At 41.0% G+C, this 17,723-nt stretch overlaps 1 protein-coding gene across 1 annotated transcript; it reads right to left on the reverse strand.

Moving 5' to 3' along the window:
- Window positions 1-9,939: 9,939 nt before the first annotated feature.
- On the reverse strand, window positions 9,940-17,681 carry leo1 (LEO1 homolog, Paf1/RNA polymerase II complex component). The gene is made up of 14 exons (XM_058088850.1): window positions 17,520-17,681; window positions 16,176-16,318; window positions 15,791-16,083; window positions 15,010-15,230; window positions 14,287-14,391; window positions 14,111-14,205; window positions 13,868-14,016; window positions 13,670-13,754; window positions 12,907-13,001; window positions 12,679-12,813; window positions 11,581-11,716; window positions 10,723-10,918; window positions 10,537-10,634; window positions 9,940-10,271 (listed from the first exon to the last, which is right to left on the reverse strand). The coding sequence occupies exons 1-14, from the start codon at window positions 17,575-17,577 to the stop codon at window positions 10,113-10,115; spliced, it is 1,968 nt and encodes a 655-aa protein (XP_057944833.1). The 5' UTR covers window positions 17,578-17,681; the 3' UTR covers window positions 9,940-10,112.
- Window positions 17,682-17,723: the final 42 nt, after the last annotated feature.

Below are 17,723 nucleotides of genomic sequence, written 5' to 3' on the forward strand. Positions count from 1 at the left end.
GCATTTCAACATGTTTGTGTTCTGTTCTTTTTTATTACTGGACATTCTGTCCTGGTAGTATTGGAACATGAGTGTGGTTTCCCTTGCAAGCAATAAGTTGCCTAGTCTCGTGTATAAAATACAATAATGATGATTAGAGTGGGAAAAAATGAAAAATACACATTTTTGGTGCGGCCTGCACGGTGAATGAGTGCTTACCGCGCAGGCCACACAGCTAGGAGACCGGAGTTTGATTCCACCCTGAATGTGAGTGTGAATGGTTGTTTGTCTATATGTGCCCTGTCATTGGCTGGCGACCAGTCCAGGGTGTGCCTCGCCTCTCCCCCAGAGTCAACTGGGATAGGCTCCAGCATACCCCCGTAACCCGAATGAGGATAAGCGGTAGAAAATGAATGAATGAATATTTTTGGTGCTTCGGATGTTACCTTATTCTAGGTATATTTGGTCTACTAATATTTTGTTCTACTACTCTTTTCTATGTGGCAGCTCTAGCTTTTGAGATAATGCTTTACTTTCACAGCGTGTTTCCTTAGCAAAACTAGTGTACAGTAGTCTTTTATGTAACTTTTATCATAAATAAATCAATTACACATCCATCCTTCCATCCATTTTCTTTGACCCTGGAGACTGACTTTGGGTGAGAGGCGAGGTCCACCCTAGACTGGTCAATTGTAATGTCATTAATTGTATCAATCAACAGGCAATAATAATTAATACAATTCACGATAATTATTTTTAGTCATCAATCCTTAGTATATAATAGCTAGGCGCATATACGTAATGTCTCCGTAACCAGAGCTGATGGAGAAAAACTAATACTAATCAGTATCTTGAGTGCTAACATGTTATTGTGTCATTTTCACAATCAAACATTGAATGAGACGTGCTAAATTTAGATCTACATTGTGCCCGGTAATGCAAAGCAGGAAAGACTGGAGTCTGAAGCCGCACAGAAGGCCTCAGTGGTTACGTAATGTAAAGCAATCCAGATAGACATCTTCGTGTCTCTGCATCAAATGGAATCAAATCAAACTATTCAGCAGCTTTCATACATTAGCAATGCAACAGCGCTTTACAATATAAACATTCTGGACATGTCTGAGGATGCTCATATGCAAGCATGCACACACTGACACAGTACATACACAATAAACATGGACACGTAACAGACATAACGCTATTCCTCTAAAGTAAGTTTTTAAGCGTAGGGAACTCAGCAACTATAGAACAACACTAGTATACATATCTTCAGAGGTAAAAGTAAAGATGGAGTTGGAAAATTGAATGAAAGCAAAAATTGAAAAGGTGGGTCTTGAACCTGCTTTTAAAGACACTAACAGGTTCTTCTGCCCTGAGGCTCTCCAATAGGATATTCCAAGACTTGGACCTCAGTATGAGCCCGAAAAACAGTTAGTCTTTTTAATGATAGTCAACAAAGCAACACAAAGACAATAAACAGGGGGGCAGCAGGCTTGTCTTAAACTGGCAAAATGGACAAGAAAACAAAGCAAAGCAACTGGACATACTACCACTCTCGAAGGCTCACCAAATGTTAAACAGTATGTCCAACAAGTAGAAGAAGAACTGGCGTATTGATGTGGTATTGATTTTTAGCTGCAAAGTGACTGTAAATGACATTTTCATAACTTATGTTCATGCAGTAAGTAAGAGAGCCAATTGTATGTGACATCATGCCCATCACAGGTAAACCACACAGTGTTTCTCCTCTGGAGTAAAGACTGTATATGTTCCCACATGTGCTGACACACCAATCCATCCACTGTCCTCCTCCCATAGTTATATTATGTTTAACCCCCACCCCCACCTTCTATAGCTTTGTCTGCTGCAGCATTGCCTCACTCTGTTGGCAGTCTTAGTGCTGAAGGCCTTTATAGTCCACATAGCATGAGAAGAAGAAAAGGGAAAGTTATTTGGAGGAATAAATTTAGTATCATTACTTCCAAGCTGTCAGACAGGTTGGCGCTAAAGACATCCAGACAGTTTGTCAGCAGTGAAATGGTACAGAGAGGATGGTTAATAAGAGTTTATCATGTAGATAGAGCGGCCGTAGTCAAGATGATCATCTTGGTCAACAACAATGTTGAGAATAGAAGAAAAATAGAAGAAAAGGTTTCGGAATAGAAAAATACTACAGCACTGATCGGAGTTTAGCGAGGGCAGGGAGGTCACTTCAGTTTCAGTTCACTTCAGTTCAGTTTTCACATTTTTTGAATGTGTTACCATGGTAACTCATGGTCTAGGCCTAATTGGCCAGTGGGTATTTGACTTGACACTGCAAATAGCCACAAAACCATATGATTTAATTGATAAATATAAAAGATGCATGTTGTCCCCATGGTTAATATATGGATATACAGTAAATCATCTCTCATAGGACAATAAATCACATGTAAATATGAAATAACTACTGTTTTCCTCACAATTTACGGCGATTTATAATGGTGAAGAAAATCTAATATTTTCTCTGTTAAAGATTCCATCCATCCATTTTCTATATCGCTTATCCTCATTAGGGTTGTGGGCGGGGTACACCCTGGACCCTGGACTGATCGCCAGCCAATCACAGGGCACACATAGACAAACAACCATTCACACTCACATTCATACCTATGGATAATTTGGAATCGCCAATTACATGTTTTTGGAATGTGGGAGGAAACCGGAGTACCCAGAGAAAACCCACGCATGCACGGGGAGAACATGCAAACACCACACAAAGATGGCCGAGGGTGGAATTGAACCCTGGTCTCCTAACTGTGAGGTCAGCGTGCTAACCACTCGACTGTCGTGCCACCCTTTTTAAAATTATTGTTTGATTATTTAAAGTTAAATTATTCTTGTTTGCCAATGAGTGCTCTTTAAAGGGTTCATTTACTTAATATGTGCTCGTGAGGAAAATACAACAAGACTATATATAGAGGAATATGGTGTTTATGTTTTTAATGAACTTTGATTTCTTGGTTTTGCCTCAACTCTATCTTTCTTATCCTCTTCTTTATGCACGACATGTGTGTTTCTCAGAGGAAAGTGTTCACCACACCATAATTTACTGCATGCGGTGCGGATTGTTCATGAGATGTTGCAAGCGAAAATCCCAGCAGTAAGGTATGTAACCTCACATATCAATCCTCTTAAACTGATTAAAGCTTTACCAGCTAGGGGTTGTACTCTATCACACAGGTCAGCTGCTCGCTGTTATGCAACAAATTGGGTCCAGTGTATTTTGAAAATTCTACCAGTTGCATTAATGATTTAATGATTTTACCATCACTCACTGAACACGAGGGACTTATTTCAGTTGAATGTGCAAATATGCTGAATGGAGTTAAATCATTTGTTAAAAGGTTTAAATTGATTACTTCGTTTTTCAGATTGCTTCACTATTTGGTCCATATTTGCAGCCATCCATCGTCTGTTCTTTCGCCAAGTCAAAGTTAAGTTACGTGGAAGTGGGTCAGACAGAGCCCCACAGCATTGTTCCCTCACACCAGGCATGACATTTATGTGTGTGTGTGTGTCTGTGTGCTTTTCCCCTAATGCGCTATCATGTAATGTACTATTTGTGGACGTATCCATGGTGATAATGATGTGCAGTCATGGAAAAGAGGTGGACAAACAAGTGGATGCCTCGGTTTGGCACACATGGGTGTGATCTGCTTCCCCTGCCAGTCTATTTGTCCACTGCAACAGGACTAAATGAGTAGTGGTATATGAGCTGGCGGTTACACAAGAGAACCAAAATGGACAGACCGGTGCCAAGGCAGAACAGTATACAGCCATTGCTTATCTATTCATTCATTCATAAATTTTCTACCGCTTATAATCACGAGGGTCACGGGGGTGCTGTAGCCTATCCCAGCTGTCTTCGGGCGAGAGGCGGGGTACACCCTAGACTGGTCGCCAACCAATCACAAGGCACATACATATAGACAAACAACCATTCACACTCACATTCATACCTATGGACAATTTGGAGTCACCAATTAACCTAGCATGTTTTTGGAATGTGGGAGGAAACCGGAGCCCCTGGAGAAAACCCCCCTCCCCTCGTGAGGATAAGCGGTAGAAAATGAATGAATGAATGAATGATTTGAAAAAACTAGAGAAACCGATAATATTTATTCATTTATTTGTACTGCACACCAATGTCCAGTGGTTGGATTTCTTTTTCTTTCCTCCTGGAATGATGGCTAGCTCAGAATTCATTTGCTTTGCCTGTTTTTTACAGGAGCGGAGACATAGGCACAATATTTTGCAGCCTCAGAGGCGTGGCAGACGTTCAACATATGCACTGTACGTATTACGCCATGTTCTCTGATTGGTTTATTGTTGCCAGTGTATGTGCTGTTTGGATTACATCATGTTCTCTGAGTGGTTTATCACTGCCAGCGTCTGCAGTTTAGTTAGTATAATGTGTGTAGATGCAACCACAGCTCATTAGGGTCAGGGTAAGCTGGAACCTATCCCAGCTGACTTTAGAGCGATAGGTTGGGTACACCCTGCACTGGTTGCCAGCCAGTCACTGGGCACATATAGACAAAACACCACACACAGTGACATTCACATATATGGAGAACCTAACAGGCACATTTTTGGAATGTGGGATGGATGCGGGGGACACAGGGAGAACATATCATATCAAATATCCCCGTTTCCGGCCAACCTGCTGACCAGTTTACAATGTACAGCCAGGCTGGTGAAACATGGCTGACATAAACATGAAAGAGAGTATACTGTATGTGTTTGCTTCTGTCCTGACAAGGTTGTTAAATAACAGACTAATGGGGTCAAGAGTGCTCTGTACTGTCTCAGTAGGCTCTGAAATACCACAGGTTGGGGAGAGTGGGCAAGCTCTCAACTCCACCTAACCTCAGCACCTTCTCCCTCTGGATCTCAACACTTGACCGCATTGTAACACCATGATCTCATTTAACCTTCTTAATGCTTAACTTATTGTTAAACTTAATATTTGCTCATATTCTACTGTGAGAAAAAATGGATCCCACAAGATACACACAAATATGGACACATGCCAACAACATCACATCCTGGAATTGAACCCTGGTGTCCTAGCTGTGAGGTCTGCGTGCTACCCACTCGTCCGCCGTGCCGCCCTATGGACACATTCATTCATTCATTAATTTTGTACCTCTTTTCCTCACAAGGGTCGCGGGGGTGCTGGAGCCTATCGCAGCTGTCTTTGGGCGAGAGGCGGGGTACACCCTGGACTGGTCGCCAGCCAATCACAGGGCACCTTTGGACACAGTGTTCTTTAATTACTACCAGCCCCTACAGAGGGGCCCTCTGCTTGTTTTGGTCTGTTTTATGAAAAACAAAGGTGTAATCTGCTCACAGCAGCTCTCCACTTCTAACCAACTGTTTAGAGATTAAGGTGGGCAGAACAGGCTGACCCAATTCGCTAAGGGTCGGAAGCCAAGGAAACAGATGAGACTCAATTGTTACAAACATGTGTGTTTATAATGTACACCTGCTTATGCACAAGACAAAATGTTTTGCAATGCGCCACGCTGCAGTCTGTGGATCAGTATCATGTGTTAGTGTTTGAAGGTCCTGTGGCGAGAATAGAGTATTTTGTTTCTCTTTATTTATTAGCCTCTTATGTAAGCATCAGCAGGGAGAAGGGACGTGCTGAGGCAACGGAACAAAGGCCACCAAGCTGTAGTCAGAGAGCACAGGACAATTGTATTAGTGGAGAAATTACAATTAGGTTTCCTCACCATATTATAACATTAAAATCTAGAAGTAATCTCCAATGATATATTTGATAAAGCTTGAAGAACAAATCTTTTAGATAAGGGATAAGTTGTGGTTATAACAGTTGAATTGGTTACAGTATATCTGTGACATCTATTGTTGCGCCAGTCCAAAAGTTCAACAGAGGGTAAAGAATATGTTATACAGTATCCAGTTTCATTTTGCAACACTTCTGCAGGGGGCTCGAAAACTCCAACCAAGCGTACTCAGAGAGTAAGGACGCCCACCAAGGAGTTTGCATGTTCTCCCCATGCATGCTTTTTCTCTGGGTACTGGCGACTCCAAATTGTCCATAGGTATGAATGTGAGTGTGAATGAACAACAAAACTGAACATAAAATGTAGTTTTTAAATGAAAGTCTGTGTTGTTAAGAGGGAAAAAACGTGTAACAAAATGTGAAAATTTGATTGCCCTCCATTAAAACACCCAGTACTGGTCGCCAGCCAATCACAGGGCACATATAGACAAACAGACCTGTACACATTGATCTGACTCAGCATGCAATATGACTCTGGAATATGCCTGTATGCTTCACAACTCTCCATTTTTTTTTTTACATTTCATTGGTTTCACTTTCGATTTCAGATTTCGATAAATAAATAGTACTATAGTAAATATGGTATTCAATAGTATTTCGAATTGTGGGGGCAAGACAGAAAATAACGGCGAACCACTGGATTAGAATAACAAGAATAAACTGTTGAGGATGGCACTTTGTGTAGTGGAATGGTCAATGCTTTGGAACATTAACATACATATATCATAAACTATAATGTGTGGCGTCACAGACACACTGACGTCAAGCAGTGCACAAGGGCAGCAGAACAAGAAGAAGAAAAGGGTGCAGTAACATCTCTATTTACTCAAAGGATAACCCGGTTTTACGATTAACCTGGCTTCTAGCCCAAACCGGCTGTTTACCTGCAAGGCTTTTCGTATAGAACACATTCTGCTCTGTCTTCCTTTGCAGGGAGGATGATGTAACATGGTGCATCTAGCTAGCTTGAGACTGGCCCGTGGGAAGATGGAGGTAGTGATGTGGAGAGAATGATGCGGCCTAGGAGGTAATTCAAGGAAAGAAAAAGAAAAATGAGGATAAAATGCTGCAGCCCTCCCCTCTGCCTCACCTTCTGTGCTGATGTCGGAGCAGTAACTCCCACCGCCACCCTCTCGCCATCACTGTGTGGAATGGGGTTTACATAACCCACTGCAGTCTGAGGTAGTGCAGCACATCAACACTGACAATACCTTCCATTTGCAAGACAAGAGCATGCAACATTTACATTAAGCAGAAATAATAAAGACAAACAGTAGTTCTGAAGGGGTTGCATAAGCAGGAATGAGGACTCATGTTCATAGATACACACAAGCTTAAAGTGCACGCTCGGTAAACGCTCCTTTCATGACTCAGCCTAGGAGCTTTATTTTAAATGAACACCATAAAGCCTGTGAACAGTACTCAGTAGGTCTCTTATACACAACAATGTAGTGTTCGTGTGTGTGTTTAGACTTGTGGTCAGGAGAAAGAATGCAGTGAGTTTATGTAACTCGTACTCCATCACATAGTGTTTTACTGTGTTTGTTATCTACATCCACCCAGTCCAATCAGTTTACAGCGACATATACAGTATACTGTGAATGCAAAACGTATAGGTGTATGTGTGTGTGTGAGAGAGAGACACTGTGCGCATAGCAGCAGATGAACTTGCATCAGTAACCACTATTGTTGTTCTCTACATACCTGGCACACACTGAGTTGTGACTCGAAGGGAGGATCAGGACACAACCTCGAGTTACCTCTCTCGGGTTCCAGCATCAGGTGCACTGACACTGGCGTGATCAAAATACTTTACCGACTACTTCATCTCTATTTATGGGCATTACATAATCACCACGACGTTATTAACATGTTATCACTAACTAAATGCCTGTTTATTTGATGCCAAACCCACAAATGTACGGATGCACTTTTTATGAGGGATTGAGCAAGTGTGATCATCAAAGTCATCAAAAAACTTGTCACTAACTTTGTTGTGTTAATAATAATAACAATTTTTATAGAGCAGAAACGTTGATATTGCATGTTGGCATCAGTGGAAATATCCACTGCCTCGAATCATAACGGCATAGCGTTGTATTTAGTCATTAGGGCCCTCCACATCGTGGTACTGCACTGACAAAAGTTTTATTGTCACCTCAATACAAGGTCTTCAATGTCGGCAGCAACTAGTTACATAATCATGTTTACTGTATATACACTCACAGAAACTATTTTAAATATTCATGTTTATTGGACCGCACGGTGCATGAGTGGTTAGCATGTTGATCACTCTGTGTGGAGGTTATGTTCTCCACTCTGCGTGGGTTTTCTCCAGTTTCCACCCACATTCCAAAAACATGCATGTTAGGTTCTGGATCTGTGACTCTAAATTGTCCATAGGTATGAATGTGAGTGTTTGTCACACTTCACTGTTTCAGCTCATCAAACATTTAAATATTAGTCACAGACAACACAACTGAACATAAAATGTAGTTTTTAAATTAAAGTTTGTGTTATTAAGTGGGGAAAAAACAAACGTGAAAAAGTGATTGCTCCCCGTTAAAACATAACAATTGAGATGTTAACATTAACTGAGATCCTTCCATCTGGAAAAGGTAATAAAGCCATTACTAAAGCTTTGGGACACCAGCAAACCACATTGAGAGCCATTGTCAACAACTAGCAAAAAGGTGGTGAATCTGCCCATGAGTGGTCCGCCAGCCAAATTTACCCCAAGATATCTTGACTTCCAAGATAAAATCCACTTCTGAACAAAAAGAACATTAGAAAATACTCTATAGACTGACTTAGACAAAAGTTGAATTTTTGGAAGATGTGTGCTTGGCGTAAAAGTAACACCACATTTGAAAAGAAAAATAACATACCAACAGTAAAATATGGTGGTGGTAGTGTAATGGTCTGGAGCTTTTTTTGCTGTTTCGGGACCTGAAAGTTGCGGTGATAAATGCAACCATGAACTCTGTCGACCAAAAAATCTTTCACACAAGGCCATGTAGGTTTGGATTTCCTTTTCTCCCTTAAGAAAAAGTTTTATTCATAAACTGCATTTTGTATTCAGTTGTGTTGTCATTGGTATCTTATTGCCATGCCAACGTTCTGGTTTTATGCATGATGTAATTAATGTAACATCACAAACCTGATACTGAATGAAAGTACAATAGTGCAACTGCAAATATAACAGACATAACATTGCTTATACTGTGAGGTTTAATGGACTTGTGGTGAGATCTGTTTTCTACTGACATTGTACTTGTAATACTAAAAATGTGCAAATCGTAGTGTAGTGAAATTGTAGTGTTTATTGTTTATGTCCCAATGATGCTTAAATGATGCTCCATCCATAAGGAACATGCTTAAAACCCAAGCTACCCGTCACCTCAGCTTGACTGGAGTGTAACGGTGTGGAACAGCATCTCCATCACTGGAAAAATGAGGCTCGTCATCATTGACAGCAATCCCAGCACTGAGAGTGAGATGACATTCTGCAGTGGCAATCTCACATCTCTTTAGTCCGGGAATAGTCTCCAAGATGAGTATGCTTGCCTGTTTTTGTCAGAATAGAGTGACCTACTAAAGGTTGTGATCTCAACAACACTGGTAGGATTTGCTTAGGCAAGTTGTTCATGCTGGAGTGATATAACATAACCATGTTGGCCGACAAAAGATTTTATAAAAACCCTCTCACCATCCTCGCTTATGAAGTATTATTATTATTATTATCATCATCATCATCATCCATACACATTCACCAGTAACAAATTCATCAATTTAACCATGGAATTTGTTCAGCATGTGCTGCTTCTGACCGATTGTACTGTTAACCATTAGGCCATATACCTCGTCCGTGATTGAATTGTTTATCAAATTTCACAACATTTTTTCACCAGCAAAAAAAAAAAAAAATCAGTTTCAGTTAGCTGCAAAACTAATTTAGCATCACTGAGAAAACTCTGGCAAAGCTTTGAACCATTTATTCCGTCATCAACATAACGCCCTAGCCAATTAACGCATTTTGTGTTGGAACATGTCTGTTTCATAACCTTGGTGACAGTCATACATTTGATTAATGTTGTTAAAAATGATTGTTTGTCGACATAAGACAAGTGTTTCTTTATTTTGTCACTTCAGCTGTACATGACAAAAAACTAACAATCGCACCATTGTACACAACCACACAGAGCGCTTAAAAAAATATACAAACCAAGATATGACTATAAGTCATGTGGGATGGTCATTGATGTTCAGTGAAAGTAATTTATCCCTCATCTTCCTCCTCATCCTCTTCCTCCTCCTCTTCTTCTTCTTCTTCTTCTTCGTCGTCGTCTTCTTCATCACTGATGACATATTTCTTGGCCTTCTTAGTGGCCATTTCTTCATCATCCTCTGCCTTTCGCTTGCCTGACCCCTCACCCTCCTGTACAAGACACAAAGGCAGCAAAATGAAAAAAACAGCTGTGCTGAAAGTAGCAAACCTTTTGTACAGACATAGAGCACTATTAGACATTGTATAATTGTGGCAAATTCTCCCAGGTGAATTTTATATATGTATGTTAGTCCGCACTTTTCATTGCCTTGTTTTAGTCTCATGCAGGCTTAGACTGAAAAAAATGGATTTATAGCCCTGACAGTCTTCTGCACGTCACTGCCCCCTGTCTGTACAGTGAGCATATGGCACCCACCTCATCACTGTCCAGCTTTTTAGCCTTCATCAGTCTCTGGGCCTTGTCATCATCGGAGCCTTCATCACTGTCTGATGAGTAGATCCTCGCTCGCTCCTCTGGATGAGGTGAGGTCGAGCAGAAAAGTGACTTAATATTTTTGAGGCAGGGATACAGATTATTAACATGCTGTCAATGAGTGCTCACCTCTCAAGCCTCCGCCTCCTCCTTTGTATTTGCTCTTGATGGCTGCCAAGCTGATGGCCTCCTCGCCCTCCTCTTCATCGTCGTAGCGGTCCGGCTCCAGGTAGCTGCTGCTCAGGCCTCTTTGGTGCTGCTTCTCCCTCATCCTCCTCTGTTGGGACTCTCTGCGGATAGATGCCCGCAGACGCTCCTCTTCTTTCTGGTGAGGGTCACCAGTTGGAAACACATGAACAACACGGAACAACATCTGTTCAACAATAGGTGAAATTTCCAAATTGTTTTTGTCTGCGGTAAGAATCAAACCTTTAAAACTACAGACCCAAAGCCACGATTATGCGGTTAGTGTACATAGAAGAATGGTTCTGCGCTCTAGAAAAAACATATCTTAGCCACGCTGGCTGCAGTCATCAATTACATTGATGATGCGTTGCAGCTTGTCTCTCTGAATCTTGTTGTACATGCTAGTTTGGGTCATAAACAAGCATTATCACGAAAAGGGCGACAGGGTGAACATTTCTATCGTATTAGGACAAACTTTATCTTTTCTATTGTATGTTGTTTGTATTGCGCAACTCTAAAAAGGTGGTGAAACAATCATGCTTAGCTTTGTTTAGTAACCATGCCAGGTGGAGGCTACTTGGGCTTGGTTTTGTTTCTGATGGATGTTATCAGGAGCCTTTGTTTGGGTTGGCAGACGTAACCAACCTCACAGTCTTGGTGACACAGACTGTGGTCCAACTACATGATGTAAGCGCGTCAGGATGTATTCGTTATATAACCAGCTGTGATGTGATGTCAACAGCCGACCATGGTGTCAGATAATCCCAAAACAAAAGTAAACAGAGCAGAACAATGACTTACCTTAATCATCTCATTACGCTGTGACTCGGGATCTCGTCCGGCCATTGGCAGGATTCTGATCTTCTGAGTCTTTGAACAACGGTCCGCCAGAGACAAGGTCATCTTTCTGTGTGTGGCACTGTCAGTGGAGTGGGGCCTGGCGAGAACAAAGATCAAATGAGGTCAGAATACATTACCGTTTGCTCATTTCTATGGCCCATTTATGAATTGGTGGAAAGCAGTACAGTGCCATTTTAAGGGGGTCAAATGCAACACATAGTACAGTGTTGTGGCACTTCAGGCCACATGCTAGTTGACACTGAATCTACAGTGCCTCTGCTGGTTGCAGCCAAGTAGTGCACTATATTTTGCTCCGGTTGCTGCTTAGTACTGTATAAAAGTAAAAATTGTGTGTCCAGGTTAATGATAGTGCAGGTTTATCCATCTTCCAGCACTATTAAAACTACAAAAATTAGAGGTAGAGGTGAGCTATTGGTGTTTTATGTGACATTTCAATTGTACTTAATTGAATACTACTCAAAACAGTGTGCTATTTGTCTTTATGCTATTTTGTGGTCATTTGTCACTAGATACGAGCATCATGTTTGAATTGAACAGTAGTAAGAGTTGAAGCAAATGTTCTTTGGTGAGCTTCTCAAATGATCAGACGGCGAGCTACTGGTAGTTTATGAACTACTACCTGTTAAAGATTCTGTCATAGCGTCACTATTTTAAAGTTGGACACGGTACGGTAACAGGAGAGCAAGGTTCTTTAGTGACACTTTAAAAAATTGAGTCAGCATGTACTCTGTGAACATGATAGCCATCGTAGTTTCCCTGTGGAACAAAAACAAGCCCAAAATGAACGTTTGTTCTAAACACAAAATGTCACTATGGTATAAAAAACAACCCCAAAAAGGGTCGCATTTGGAGTCAGTGGACCAGAGATGGACGACTACAGCTAGCTAGCTGCCGCCAAAAAGAAAGTGAAGCTAGGCACGAACAAATTTCTGTCCCCTAGTGGGGGCATGACAGAAAATAATTGAGAACCAAACCTAACCTTATATAATGGCTATATAACTGTTTTTATGCACATAAAAGGGCATGTAAGTGCATTACCTGAACGTGAGCTTGGTTTTGAATACAGCTTGTCCTTGTAGCCCAGTACCCTGGCGGATGAACAGGTGATTGTGGTCTCCCTGAAGAGGAGCTTTGTAAACATCAAACACTTCATTCCCCAGATGAAGGGACATGCTGCATAAAAAAAATGAGCACAGAGCGTTAAGAGAGGACGCTGCCAATCAGATTAAACCAAGAACAAGAACAAGGCTGACAGTCAAGCCGCACCTCCCATCGGACCATTTGACGATGCGTGCGTTGCTCTCACGTGCTTCGTTTCCCTCCTCGTCTCGCTTGACTCTCCACCTAATGGTGTTCTCCACCTGGGAAAAGCCAAGACTGACTCAGTCACTTACAGCAAATAAACTTTCTACAATGTAAAATTACAACAAATGTCATATTAAGGAACTATTCATATAAAACAGGTGAGAATAAGGTGTCTCCCTTTAATATTTTAATAATATTAAATTAGTACTTAATGATATACATTAAAATTTCACAGATTGTATTGTATGTGGTATAAACAAAGCTAAGTATTTTCAACATCATGGTTATGATAGATTATTTTTTTCTTAATGCCATGCAATCAACCCACATTATGTTTGACATACAACAAGGGACTAAGTGAGTTATTATGTGTCATTATTGCTTATCATGTTGACTATAGAAAATGACTATGGGGTGTTATTTAATATGTACGGGCTACAATAATGTTGAAAAACATTTATAAATGTCACAAATATTTTCTATGCTGTGACTACAAAATAATTAAATTGAAAAACGAATATTGAATCCTACTTCATGGAAATTCACTTATAGTTGTAAGGTCCTGGACCGATAACCGCGATAAGAAATGACCGTCAAGCCACTATCATGCATCTTACAATAGGAAAAAGTGTGGGGTGACCATCTGCTGCAACAACTTTCCAACGGACCTTTAGTCCACATACAAACATAGATATACAGTACATAGAATGTGAACTACACAAACCTTCAGTTTGAGCCTGGTGCGCCCTTCTTCATCCAGCATTTCCTCATCCTCAAATTCATCCTCATAGTACTGAGGGTCAAAAGGTCTAAAAAGGAGAATACAATTACATTTGAATTAGATATTCATAAAAGATTCATACATTAACTCATACAAAGTGAGTTCATATAGTTTAATTGGCAGGGTCAACTTAGCTCTGACCTGGGCTCCACAGAGAGGAAGTTGGGCAGCTTAACAAAGTAAAGGTCAGATCCAAGGTCAGTGCTGACTTTGGGGATCTCCACCTCGATACGAGTTTCAGGCACAGGCTCCTCCTCTGCCTGCTCTCCCTCCATGCCATCCTCTGTATCCTACACACGCGGAATAGAGAACATCACATCAAAGTCAATATGCTGCATTCATTAAAAAGGAAGGGAACAGTCATGTATGAGAGTAGGGGGATACCATGGGCTGTCCTGGGGTCGGAGGCTTCTCCGCATCACTGTCAGAAGAGATATCATCCGCCTCCCCAAACAGGTCATCTGCCACTGATTTCTTATCTGTGTGCCACCAAAGAAAATACCAATCTAAACTCCATCGGGAAAATGTTAACTGTAGACGGTCATCAAATGATGTCTTACTGTTAGCTGTGCCGCCGTCGCTGTCAGAATCTGAGTCAGAAGCAGCTTTTGGTTTGCTTCTCTTTTGAATGAAATCATCTTCACTATCACTTCCTTTTGCAGATTCTGAAAAAAAAAAACAATTTTAAAGTTAAGGCGATGTTTGGGATATCCTCACTATTTGTAATATATATTATATGTACATTATAGGGATACTCTGATCAGGTTTTATGCTGCCAATTCCGATCATCCATGAGTGATGGATTGGTGGAACTCTTGCAGGACTTCAAATAGCACATAGGGGGGTTCCAAGTGAAAAGGCAGCCGGCGGACCCGATGTCTTCCACCGCTGACAAAGGATGGTCATCTTATCTGAGTATTTGGATTATTTTTTGGGCTATTTGCTTTAGACTTCTGTCACAAACATATGTGTTTTGGCTACATTAGCTTTTGTGATCAGTGTTGAAATGCATTTATCCCATATGCCACTCACATGCTTTTTCACTGAAATAGGCCAATTGGCCGCTTTGATCAGAGCATCCCTATTACATTATATTGCATATTTTAGCTACTTCCATAAAAATCGATATACAGTATTTACTGCTTGTAAGTCTCTGTAAGTACAATGGCAAAACATTGTGTTTTTTTCCAGACAAGCTAAATTCACTGTTCCTATATTTATAAGACAAGGACAAGTTGAGGATGTTACTGGAAAAAAAGTGGAAAAAAAAGACCATTACTGACCATTAGGAGTAGCGGACTTTCTGTTCCTGGGTCCCTCATCGTCTGAGTTCTCTCTTTCTTCTTCAGAGTATTGTTGCTTCTCTAATTCGTCTTCTGATTGGTCGCTCTTAGCACCGCCTTCCCACTTCTCATCATCGGAATGATTCTCCCTCCCTGACCCGTCTCCATCGGAGTGCGGCGTGGCGGCACCTGACCGCGGGGTTCCAAGGTCACTGTGAACACTTCATGCAAACAAACAAAGCGAAACAGCTACAATATTAGATACTCTAATACAATGAAAAGAATGTTCATACAGCATGGTTGGTTGTCTTTTAATACATCAACTTTATGTGAATGTTAGGGGTGCAACGATACACAAATTGATGGTTCGGTTTGATGCGTTTGTGTTATGGTTCGATACTTTTCAATGCAAAAAAAAAATTGCATTGCCTTTTTAATTTGATGTTTATTGAAATTTTTCCCCTTGTTTTTCAACAGCATAGCATTTTTTTGAGCATAGCATGGATCCGCGCTTGACAGTACAACCTAAGCCCAAGTAGTCGATCGCAGACACACTGAGCTTTACCTTCAGAAGTTGATCAAATAAATATAAAACTGCGTATTGTTCGATACAGAGATCACAGTCCAATACGTGTCCAATATGTGTGATACACGTATTATTACACCCCTAATGAATATTGTCTAATTTGTAGAAGTGTAGAACTACTTCAGCGCAATAAATTTTTTTTTTAGAAATGTTAAACAATACCTATTAGTACTGACAACTAATAGTAATACTGACCTTCGATCTGAGCGGACACTGCCCCTCTCAGAGCGAGGAGTTCCTCCTCCAGACATTCCACTGCCTGCTGGGCTTCCACCATCTGACCGTTGCACTCTGTCATCCTCGTCTTCCTCATCATCATCTGGATGGCCGTGCTCTGAGCCGCTGTGTTGTTCTGCATCAGAGTGTTCGTTCTCAGCCTGGTCAGAGTGCATGCTGGCGTCTGACTGATTGCCAGACCGCTCCGACCGGTTGTCGCTGCCGCTGTGTTGACTGTGCTCCTCATCCTCACTGTCGTCTCCAAAAAGTTCCTGAGAGTAAAAGTAAGTATGAGCACGCCTTGACAATTCTAGATAGTATTTGGCGGGTTGTTCTCTCTTAGTAGTCAAGCACTATCCCAAACCTTATTCATACTGGGTTTCCCATCCTCATGGCCTTCATCGTCATCATCTTGTTCTCGGTCACTGTCACTACCGCTGCCAGAGGCGTTGCTGACAGACCTCGCTCTCTCTTGCTCGGAATCTGAACCCGAGCCGGAGCCAGACTCTTGAGAAGCAGCAGTCACATTATTAGGTACAGGTGGTGAGAACTAATTACTACACTACAAGCTAAATATTGACCACACTTGTCTCAATTACTTGACTCTTGCCATCAGCTGTCTGATAGCAATGTCTGTGACAGGAAAACGATGGTATTTAAAGGGTGACACTTCCTTGTTGTCACAGCCTGGATAATTACAAATACGTACCATTTTTTAAACCACTATAGCTCTTGCGTTGCAGTGATCGCGATCCGTGAATCTAAACACTGTGAAACACGCACACAACAATGGACAGGCAGGAGCACAATAACGCAAAGCAATTTTTGGTAGGTCTGATTTTTTCTACTAAGCATTTTTGTGATGCAAATGTGTTTTTTTGAACACATTATTTTTGAGAGGCCAAACTCTCTACTTAACTGTCCCCAGCAACTAGCTGGAACTACTTTCCACGACACCAAAATTCGACCAGAACTCGGCTCAGGACAGAGAATAAATTGCTCTTGTTGTCATACAATTTCATGTCAAAAACATCCAAACTATCCCTTTAAACAAAACCAGCAAACTCAACTGTTCTATCTGCACATAGCCACACAAAGTCAAGACACATGACATTCACAAAGAGTTAGAAATCACAAAACTCTTTAACACAGCTGGTAACTACAGGTCACTGTCTGAAAGCGTCAGTAATAACAAATCGGTGTAGTGGTCTTTTTGAGATGGAAAGGTCGCTAGAGCTTGTTTCATTTATTTTTTTTAGATTTAGTGTTTTATCTCTGTATTTTATGTCCTTCCGCATTTTTTGTGTACGCTGTGAGTGATTGAGGAGATAACGTGGTTATTAACGAGAATGAGGTTCACAACAGTTTAATGAGAATAAATAGAAATGCGTATATTGAATAGATGTTTGGGAAGAAGATAAACTTAAGTTACGTTAAGCTCGGTATGGTTACTTTGCAACCTTCGGCCAAGCTCTTGGAATTTTGGAGTTTTGATTAGGCTATGAGACGAATACTTAATGTATAAGACTAACTAATAGAACGAGATTAATTTCATTTATTTGAATGTCATTATTCTAACGTCTTCAAATAGCTGCTACATCGCCATGTGTTCCTTGAACCAGTCTGCTAGAGCTAACGGATTGCTTGAATGGACACTTCGACCTTGCTAACGTCAGAAACAAAGTAGATTAAAGGCTCAAAATATTACCTCGTTGGTCATTGTCGCTGTCTCCATCGCTACCGAACAATTCGTCCATGTCCGCCATGTCTTTTTTCCTGTTAAAATGACCTAGCGGAAGTAATCAATGCAATTTGAAGAGATATTTAGCTTCCGGGGTCAAGTGGAAGACGATACGCTGCTGTTTAGAGATTACAATTACAAAAAAAGATTACAAAACACTAGGTGGCGGTA

Source organism: Doryrhamphus excisus, chromosome 12 (assembly GCF_030265055.1).
Source record: "Doryrhamphus excisus isolate RoL2022-K1 chromosome 12, RoL_Dexc_1.0, whole genome shotgun sequence".
NCBI classification, from domain to species: Eukaryota; Metazoa; Chordata; class Actinopteri; order Syngnathiformes; family Syngnathidae; genus Doryrhamphus; species Doryrhamphus excisus.